Below are 9,742 nucleotides of genomic sequence, written 5' to 3' on the forward strand. Positions count from 1 at the left end.
CTTAAGTGTGCAAGGGAACAAAAGTTCCCTCGTTGCTCACTGCCTCCTTTCTGAATTGTAACCACAGACTTGAAGCCTTCATAACGCTGATGAGGGCTGGTCAAGTTCTACCCTATTGCTTAGCAGTTTTCAGACACTTTTTAGAGTTGTTGGTAATTACAAAAGCAGCCAAACCAGTATTTTGTGGTGTGGTAGCGGCTGAGCTGATGTCCCTGACTTTTAAAACCGTGTTATGTAGTCTGGACTAGCATCATCTTTATGTTCTATTATTTCAGTGAAGTTGTAAGATACAGAATTATGGTGTATTGTTCAGTAATTCCCAGTATCAGCTCTATAACCTTCCTTAAACTGTACATAAAGTACTTAATCTTAGATTCTTTTTTTTTTACAGGGAATGTTTGAGCTGTTGCTCTAGAGATCAGAAAAATGACAGATCCTGATTCTGCTGTGTCTGCTTCTAGTACTAGTATGTAAAGGCTGTTCTGAGGTGGAGTGGGTAGAGGGGCACTTGGATAACCAAATCTGTTCCGTTTTGGTGAGAAGTGTGCAAGATGCTCTCCTGCAGAGTGCTGTGGGGTGCAGTGTGCTGGCTGTTGGTGATAGATGACTCCTGCCTGGTGTAGTAGCTTTTTCTCTCTGTCCCATCTGTTCCATTCCATGGGCAGGGCTTCATTCAGGTGCTTGAGGGTGGAGTGTAAGTGGGGGTTGCATTAATTGCTGCTTGCAGAGCACAGTGTAGGTGGTGTGAGAGGCAGTCATGTCCTGAGTGTGTCATGTTCTGAGCTGTGTTATGGGATTCCAGCTTGGGGGTCTCATAGGACCTGGAATTAATCACAGATGATATTCTGGGACTGAGTGTGGCCTTTTGTTATTTAAACAGTACTAAGTAAAATAATTCACCTCTTTGTGGTGCCATTTCTCAGGAAACTTTAGAAAATGTGAACTGTATGCAGTGCTGGTGTCCAGCTGAATAGCACTGACAGCCTAGAAAATCTCCACAGAGCCACTGGTGTTGGACTGTCTTATGCTGACTCTGAGCTCTCGTGCTCTTGGTGGGCTGGGACTCTCTGGAAGGATGTTTTCTTTCATGTATTCTACTGACTCAGTGCAAGCCCCAGACTGGGATCTTTTTTTGTTTTAATTAGGATGGACCAGAACTACAACTCTGAAATTTGTTCTTTTCCCTGCTCTACAAGGCCATTCTGAACACAGGAATAAAAATGTTTCTTGACTCTTGAGAGAAGGGAAGTGGCTTGTCTAATGTAAGAGGACTGTTAAGAGCTGAGTGCATTCAGATGTGTGATTGTGGTCTTGGTCATTATGTATAGTGACATCTTTCATGAAATCTTTCTTTCTCTTTCAGTTTTAAGATAATTCTGAGGCAGGTGACTCAACAAATTAAAGAGCAGTGTGACTTGGCATTCCTGAAAATGAACGTTATGTAATGAATAGGCCTGAAGCAAACAGTGTAATAATGTTGGACCACGTGGTTTGTTTCGATTTTGACGTCTGCAAATATCTCATTTGCTGTTTCACCCAGGACACGAGCTGCATCTCAGTCTCCTTTCTGCTCTACCTAGCTGTTTGTTGTCTTCCAGAATTTTTCTTGTTTACTTCCTGTCTTTAGATTTTTCTGTGAAGCAGATGTTTCCAGAATCTTGGTTTTCTGAAATGTTAGCTGCTCAATGATGTGAGCTCAGGCCATTAAACTGTGTGAGAAGCTGTGAGAATGCAAGATCCAAAGGTGTCAAGTGGGTGTCTTTCTCCAGGGGAAACAAACAGTCAGAGGAATTTCAAAGTAAATTTAGTATTTGTGCAGATGCTGTGATCTGGTTGAAGCACGGTGTAGTTGTCAGGGTGATGTCTTGGGAGGTGAGTGGCAATAGAGATTTGAATTGGGAATACAGAGGGCAGGTGGCAGTCGAGTTGGTGGCAGGTCTGTATCCTGTGCCACTGTGAGCCATGGGGAGTGGTCAGGAAACTGCTCTGTAGCATGAGCACATAGTACAGCCCTTTGTACCTGGTGCAGAGAGTTACTGGACTGAGTTCATATTGGTTCTACGTGCTGTGCTTCTTGGCAGTGGAAATAACCTGTGGAAATGCCTGTCTTTCAAACAGGTATGAAGTTTGCAAGCCAAGTGAGGACAGCTCAGAGTATGTTACTCTCTCTATTTACTTTCGGGAGAAGACAACAAGACAATCCAGCAACACTGCAGGGACTGTGCTCTTTGGGCAGCCACTGCTCATCTCTGTGCCCAAACACAAGCTCACTGTGGATCACCTGTACAGTGTGGTTTTGGAGCAGATCAGGTAAGTCATGTCTGTGCCTTTGAATCCTGTGCCAAGTTCTAGAGGTCACTTGTTCACTTACATTGTAATAGGATTACTGCATCCTTGTTAACAGGAAGAATTTTTGTGTGGGATGTATAAACCAGGATTTGTGTTACACTGGTGTCTGGAGGCCCCAGGGACATTTCAAGGTCCTGTTTTTTTTGGGCTCTGTAAAAGACACTTCTGGTGGTGGTCAGAAGGGGGCTGTTTGCGCAGTGTTGCAAAATAGGTGAGGAGCAGAACTCAGGACATGTTTTCAAGGCTGACAGATGGGGCCACCATAACTTCCTTTTGCCTTTCAATCTACTGCCAGTAAAACTCAGAACAAGCAGCGAGAGCAGAGACTTACTGTATTGTTGTTTGACTCATTTTGAGGGCTCTTGGCCTGTAAATGCTGCTGTACAGGCCAGGTTTTGGTTTGCTGAGGGGGATAGGGCAGCAAGAATTGATGCCAGGGGGATGCTACTGTTCTGATGCTCAGCTTCAGCCTGGTTGTGTGACAAACATACCCCTCTTTTTAGCCGCTATGTGAAACTCCCTTTGGCAGAAGAATACTCTACACCCTGCCCAGACAGAGGAACCTGCAATGGCTCCAATGGGGTGGTTGAAGGTAAAGTTCTTTCAAAATTGGTTGGAAACTTTTCAGCACTTTTAAGTTTTTTATTAGCGTTTGGTTTGTGCTGTGTGTATTCGGTCAAGCTTCAGCAGATTGTTTCTTCACCATGATTAAACCACACTATTGTGTAGGACTTCTGCATGGGATGGGGGAGAATTCTTGTAGAACATCTTCCTCTGCAGGGAGATCAGATGTGTGTAAGAGGCAGCTGGGGAACAAGGTGTGGTGTGCATTCATCCTCAGTTTTAGGGAAGTCCTTGCTTACCTGTGAGGTGTTCAGGTGCCTCCCTCCAGAGGCAAATCCTTTCTTGATGTGTCCTTTGCTGATGCAAATTGGCCTGTTAGGTCACAAAAAAACAGTTGTGGAGAAATAAAGTGGAAATGGTATTTTCTTTTGGAGGACCTAGAATCATGAGGTCTCATTCCAAGGCTAGATGCTTACTAAGACACTTTTAATACTGATGGCAAATGTATGTTTCCCTTTCTTCTTTGAAATAATTCACTCCTGTAGCCCTGAGGGTAACAACTGGAAGAAGTTAAATGGGGAAAAAAATCTGCCCATTTTTTCCCTAAGAATAGAAGTAACATTCTTGGAGACTTACATATTTCCTTCTGTAAAGACACTCAGCTGCAACCTTGTTGATTCCCTCTTGGGGATATTTCTTAGGGTGTGCTGTCAGAAGGTGTCATTGTTAACCTACTGCCAGCTGAGCACTCTCCATCATATCTGATTCTAGGATATAAAATCCAGCACATTATCTGGCATATGCTAAAGGGAAAAATACAACTTCAGATGGAGTGGGCAGCAAGCAGGGGTTTCTTTTTCTGTGAAGCCCTTTAATATTGTCCTTGTTGTAAATTTTGCCAGGTGACATTGAAGAGATGGAGCATCAGGATGGTGGAGAGGAAGGCAAGGAAAAGCTGACAGAAGCTGATCCCTGCCACTCTGAGGGTTGTATGCAGGTGGAGGCAGCAAGAGACCTGCAGCCTTGCAAGAAACAGCATTTCACTTTTAGCCTTGTGAATTCCTCTGGGACCTCTGAGATAAACTCCATTGTTGAAGGAAAAATCTTAAAACTGAGTGGTAATTATTTTCTTGCTGTCTTTTTTTTTTCTTCCTTCTCCTTACACCTTTGCAATAAATGTTTCTTCTTTCTTGTAGCTTTTTCTGCAGTTGCTATTGACTGGGATTCTGATACACGGAGGCTACTTTATGATGAACAGGAGGCACAGGTATGCTCTTTTCATAAATAATCTATATGTAAACTTGCATGGTTCTTAGAAGATGACAGTAAATGGTGAAATTTAGGTGTAGCTCCCTTCATAAAAACTGAAGTCACTGGCATGAGATAGGTTTACTTAAAATCTATTGGTAGTAAAGTGTATGGATCTGTAGTTGCTGATCTGTTTCTAGTGTGTTCTGAAAAAAGCAGACCTTTTAATTTCAAAACTAAGTGGTCTAGTTCATGGTCCACTCACAAAACAAAACTCAAATCTGAAGCCAAATTCATAGAGCCTAACAGAAAGCTCAGTATTCCTTCTGTGAGAGCTCTGCTGGATCATCTTTTGTAACAAAATAAACTGGTTTTGTCTTGATAAAAGCCCTAAACCCACCAACTTTCAGTTGCTTTGTATTTTTTTCTTATGGAAACAAGAAAGGAGTGGCTGGAAGCTTGAGAGGAGTGTGTGACTGGGGAAGGGGAGGGGGGGCAGAAACAGGCAGCATGGGGAAGGTGAGCTTGTAATTTTGTGATGCAAAGGATTACAGAGTACATGGAATTGAATAAAGCATCCATCTCTTTCACTAGGCATTTGAAAAACATGGCAGCATGCTACAACCACAGAAGAAGAAGGCTGTAGTAGCCCTCAGAGACTGCATAGAGCTCTTCACTACTATGGAAACACTTGGTGAACATGACCCATGGTAGGAGCCTGTGCCTGCATGTTTATCATGAAGTGCTATAACTATTTGAGTTCATGTTACTTGTCAGGGGATTCTGATAATTTCCCAGGTCTGTCCTTTTATGTTTGTTCACCTGTGAGAAGTCTGTAAGATCTCTGTTAAGTGATTGACTCTGTAGGCTCTGTAGGCAAAGTGTCAATGGACATGAAGCTTCCAAAGATGAGGTCATTTTCAATTCCCAGGCATACATCTGAATTCTAGACAGTGTCAGACAGTGTGGTAATAAAGACTGAAAATATGTGGCTACCTTAGCATTTAATCCTGTATTATTTCTAACTTGAACCACTCCTGATCTGCTCCCAACTCTACCAAAATTCCCTAGTCCAGAGGGACGAGATACAGCAGATCCCAAGTGACCAAAATGTGATTATTATGTGTGCAGAGGATCTTTGGAAGTTATTTGATAGCTGTGTGAGAAAATAACTTAAAGTGTACTAGGAGATTGTTTATTACTAATTTCCAATTACATGGTGCAGATATGTTTGCAATTGTGACCTGTTTGAGCTGCATCAGGGGATAATAGAAAAGTAATGGGATCTTTAAACTTTTTTTTAATTTATGAAAGGAAAATTAATTTTTGTACAATGTTCAGGTAATACACTTGTCATAGGGCATTTTGCCTATGAAGTGAAAGCAAGCTGCAGTTTGGAATTCTCTGAGGCAGTGTGTTCACCTGCATATTCCACAGCCAGTGTGCCTTCTGTAAGGCAGGGACTGTGCTGTGCTAGTGAGGCATCTTTAATGGAAGGCCAGAAGCTTTTCTTTTAATGTAGTTATTAATTTCCTTATTTGTTATTCCTTCCTCAGGTACTGCCCTAACTGTAAGAAACATCAACAGGCCACAAAGAAGTTTGACCTGTGGTCTTTGCCCAAGATTTTGGTGGTGCATTTAAAACGCTTCTCATACAGCAGATACTGGAGGGATAAACTTGACACTGTTGTGGAATTCCCTATCAGGTAGGATTCTTCCCTCAAGCCAGGAAGAATTTGAAGAATCAGGTCAAGAAAAATCTGCTTCTGATGTTTCTGTTGGTGGGTGGGCTTGTTATGAAAGCTGTAACTGGAACAACTGTCTTCTGGGATGGAGCAGCTCGACAGCAGGCATGAGTTGAGTTGGTTAGTTTTTAGTGGGGTTGTTTTTGTTAAGGTTAATCAGTTCTATACATCTCAAAGAGCATTAGTTAATGTGATTCTGCTGGACCACGAGAACTTCTGTAGTGATTTTAAAAATTTGTAGGGCAGAGCTGCACTTGTACTACTGAATATTGCACAAGTACAAGATGAAAACCTGCCTGGTCCCTCTGTTTCTGCTTGTCAGCACTTTGCTGCAGGATGAAGCATATTACTTACTGCTCCTATCTCACTTTTCATGCCTACACAGAGACACACTGAACTGTTTTATTCAGCACCTCCCTCTAAACCTTTTGGCAGTGCTTGATGTGTTTACCAGGACCTGCCCTGTGTGGGAGGGGTAACAAGTCTGGTCATCACACTAATAACACCTGGCCCTTGAGCAGCAGAGCAGCCCTGGTGCACCAGTGCTGCCTGCAGAGCTTCACTGGTGCCATGCAGCTCTTCCTAAAAAGTGCTGGTTACTGCTGTGCTGATGCTTTTGGGTTTCCTTCCAGGGGTTTAAACATGTCCGAGTTTGTCTGCGACCCAAGAGCAGGCTCGTATGTGTACGACCTCATTGCAGTTTCCAATCACTATGGAGCCATGGGAGTGGGCCACTGTGAGTAACTGCTGCTCTGTCCCTTGGGCACAAGGAAATGTGGGCAGAAGGGTCCTGGGAGGGCTCTGTGTGTTGGACACCTGCAGTAGCCCTCACTAAGGGTTTCTAGTCCCCAGAACGTACCTGTGTTCTGTGTGCAGGTGAATACCATACTGGGAGGTAATATCCTTCTTGTTAGGATCTGTAGGGCAGATAACCAGTTTGTGTACTTTGCAGCTGCCTGAGGTCTGACTCTGATGCCTGTGGGATCCTGGTTAGTAGTCATTAGTGTGTGTGATGATGTTCCCCAGTTTATGAGTGAAATCAAGATTTCTCAATGCTGAACTTGAAATTATGAAAATGACCTCTTTACTGGAAAGTGCTGGGGAGGGTCACAGCTGAAGGGGGACATGCTCTGAGATTGGGGATCACAGTCACAGAAGTCTTGGCTGGAAGAGACTTTGCAGGACTTTTAACTTACTTCTTGAGTGAGGACTCGTGCAAACACTAGATCAGATCCATCATCAACAGAAAACTTCTCCTTCATGTGAAAACGCAGAGTCTTAAACAATGTGTTTGGGAAAGCTCTGGCTCAAGGCAGATGAACAAAACACTATAATTCTTTTCCTCAGTTTCTTTGCCCTGTGTCTCAGCTGTCAAGGATAAGTCTGGTATGTGGGACACGGTCCTGGACTAGGACCAGCCAGCGTGTTGCAGAAGATGTGTATGTTGGTGAACTAGGCTTGGGGTGGGTAATGTCAAAGCTGAGCTTGTTTTCTCCCCGTGGCAGACACTGCCTATGCCAAGAACAAAGTGAATGACAAGTGGTACTACTTCGATGACAGCAGCGTATCAGTGGCTTCAGAAGACCAAATAGTGGTGAGTATTTGGCCCGAGGCCATTCTGAGTTTGTGCTGAAAGTGTGGTTCCCTGCTTTGGGTGTGACATTTCAGGCCGAGCCGTGCGGATGGTTTCAGATGGGTTTTCTTTTTGTTTGGTAGACAAAAGCTGCATATGTGCTGTTTTATCAGCGCCGAAACAATGAGGAACATAGTGCCCCATGTCCTCCCCAGGAAGAGTGTGACGGCATGGACACCAACTAAACATCACCTCCAGCCACCATGGTAGCAGTTCCTCTTCTAAAGCAATGCCTGAGGCATCTGAAAATTTTCCTTCCTTCTGTAGGGGTCAAGCAGAAGATCGAGCGCTGTAAGATTCAGTGCTGGGGGTTGCAGAGTAGCACTGGAGAGCCAGGAATAGGTGCTGACACTTGGGTATTTAGAGGCCAAAAATAATATATATTGGAGCTTCAATAAAGTTCTTTTTAAAATCTGGCTGAGCTGTGTGGCTAGAGGCAGGGGTTGGGGCTGTGGTTCTTGGTTGTAGTTGGGGTTGGGAGAGGACAGTCTGAGCTGGAGGCCAGTCACAGCTGAGCCTCGCAGGGGCCCGGGGAGGAGTGTGGTGGGTACGATTCTGTGAATCGGCATTGGGGCTCCCTGCCAACTCTGGTGTTGCTTTTGGGCCCTGCCTGTGTCAGGGAGGCTCCTCCACCCTTTCTGGAGCTCAATTCAGATCTTTGTACACCTGGCCTGTCTGCTGCGGTCTCTGCCATTGTACCTTGGTTCCCTGGCTAAGCAGCAAACATTTCTCTTGCTTCCATCCTTTTCACTGATGCATTTTACGCTCTTCAGGGCAGTTTTGACTCAGCCTTTTTCATGTGAACACTGAATCCTGTAATGTAGGAACCTTGGCCAGAAGTGACTCATACCTACCCGTGGTGTGGCACATATGCAGGCTGATCTGCACAGAGAGGCAGGATATAGCTGCTCTGGCTCCTGTTCTTCTGCAGAGAAAATACCATCCATAACACTGATGATTTCTTGTCTTCTCCATCCATCTCCTACACCTCTCACTTCCAGGCTGCTCTGTAAAGCACTTTTCTGCCTCCGGCTTTTCTCCTATGGTTTGTGCCGTGACAGCATTTTTATCCTTTTTTGCTCGTTTATGTGGCTCCTTGGAGCTTTTTTCTCCAGCCAAGCTCAGCACTGTGTCACCTGTAAGTGTGACAGCCCAATGCAATGGATTGTGTGAGTTTTCAGCCTTTTCTCTTGCAACTTTGGTTTTTTTTGGACTGCTTTTTCAGCCTTCCTCCTCCTGCCTTGAGCACTGCCCTTTAGATCCCCACCTTTTCACCTTCTGTGGGGCTGCAGGTGTGACAGTCCTGTCCCAGCTCCTCTTTGCCTTTGCTGTTCAATGGTTCTGTTCTGTCCTTTCGGCTCAAGTGGCAAATGCTCTTCCCTCTGTCCTCCTTTGCTGTCTGTGGTACTTGTAGGATTCAGGTCAAGCTTTCTTCTTGAATGTGGACTCCTGTGAGTCTCTCCTTGGTGGAGACCTGGTCTTCCATGTGAAGAATGGGAAAAAATCTAGAGCTTTAGCCTGTGTTAGGGGCACATCTAGCTCAATGACAAACCAAACAGGAGGGTTTTTCTTTCTTGGAGAAGGGAGGGCTGCCTCTAGCCAGCATGCTACTGGTGTGATCCTCTGTGGAATTTTGCTTTTAAAACATTGAAATTTGAATTTTGAGATCACAGTTGCTTAGTTGCTTCTGCTGTTCTGGTGGAGTTTTTTTGTTTTGTTTTTTTGCAACTCTTAATATTGTATTTCTTTTTTTTTTCCTCATTACTGATGGGAGCATCCAAAAAGCAATTTTTAAGCTGTAGCACTGCACTGAAATTACTCTAATCAGCATTTTTTTGTTCGTTTTATCTTAAAAGTAAGTCATATGGGCATTCCAAAATAGGGAATAGAGGAAAGGGAGGGGAGTACAAATCCTTTTTAAAAGAGAAATCAATCTGAAATAGCCTTTGTTCTCCTTCTTGCCTCCCTGCCTGTGCTGACACAGAAAAGCATCGTGGGGCTAAATCTGTGATGCTCAGATGCTGAACAGACTCTGTTGTACTGCAGAACAAGTGGCCCAGCTCTTGCTTTCTCTGCCTCTGAGCTGCTGGGCTTCAGCTGGTGTGTGTGTGCTGTAATACCAGACTGTTTTTTAGACTAGCACTTTGTAAGTGGCTGGCTCTGTTGTACAAAGAGGAAAATTAAAGAGTGGTTTGCACTGAAA

At 44.2% G+C, this 9,742-nt stretch overlaps 1 protein-coding gene across 1 annotated transcript in view; it reads left to right on the top strand.

The window, feature by feature from the left end:
* The window catches only part of USP4 (ubiquitin specific peptidase 4), a gene marked incomplete at its 5' end in the record, with an annotated part of 34,645 nt that extends 24,903 nt beyond the window's left edge, over positions 1–9,742 (top strand). The window contains 9 exons of the mRNA XM_027640296.1: positions 2,119–2,310; positions 2,853–2,941; positions 3,816–4,031; positions 4,110–4,180; positions 4,756–4,871; positions 5,718–5,867; positions 6,539–6,642; positions 7,412–7,500; positions 7,623–9,742. Coding sequence (XP_027496097.1) covers positions 2,119–2,310; positions 2,853–2,941; positions 3,816–4,031; positions 4,110–4,180; positions 4,756–4,871; positions 5,718–5,867; positions 6,539–6,642; positions 7,412–7,500; positions 7,623–7,724 — 1,129 coding nt within the window. The remainder of the gene's footprint in view (positions 1–2,118; positions 2,311–2,852; positions 2,942–3,815; positions 4,032–4,109; positions 4,181–4,755; positions 4,872–5,717; positions 5,868–6,538; positions 6,643–7,411; positions 7,501–7,622) is intronic.

Source organism: Corapipo altera, unplaced genomic scaffold (assembly GCF_003945725.1).
Source record: "Corapipo altera isolate COAL_440 unplaced genomic scaffold, ASM394572v1 55, whole genome shotgun sequence".
Classification (NCBI taxonomy): domain Eukaryota; kingdom Metazoa; phylum Chordata; class Aves; order Passeriformes; family Pipridae; genus Corapipo; species Corapipo altera.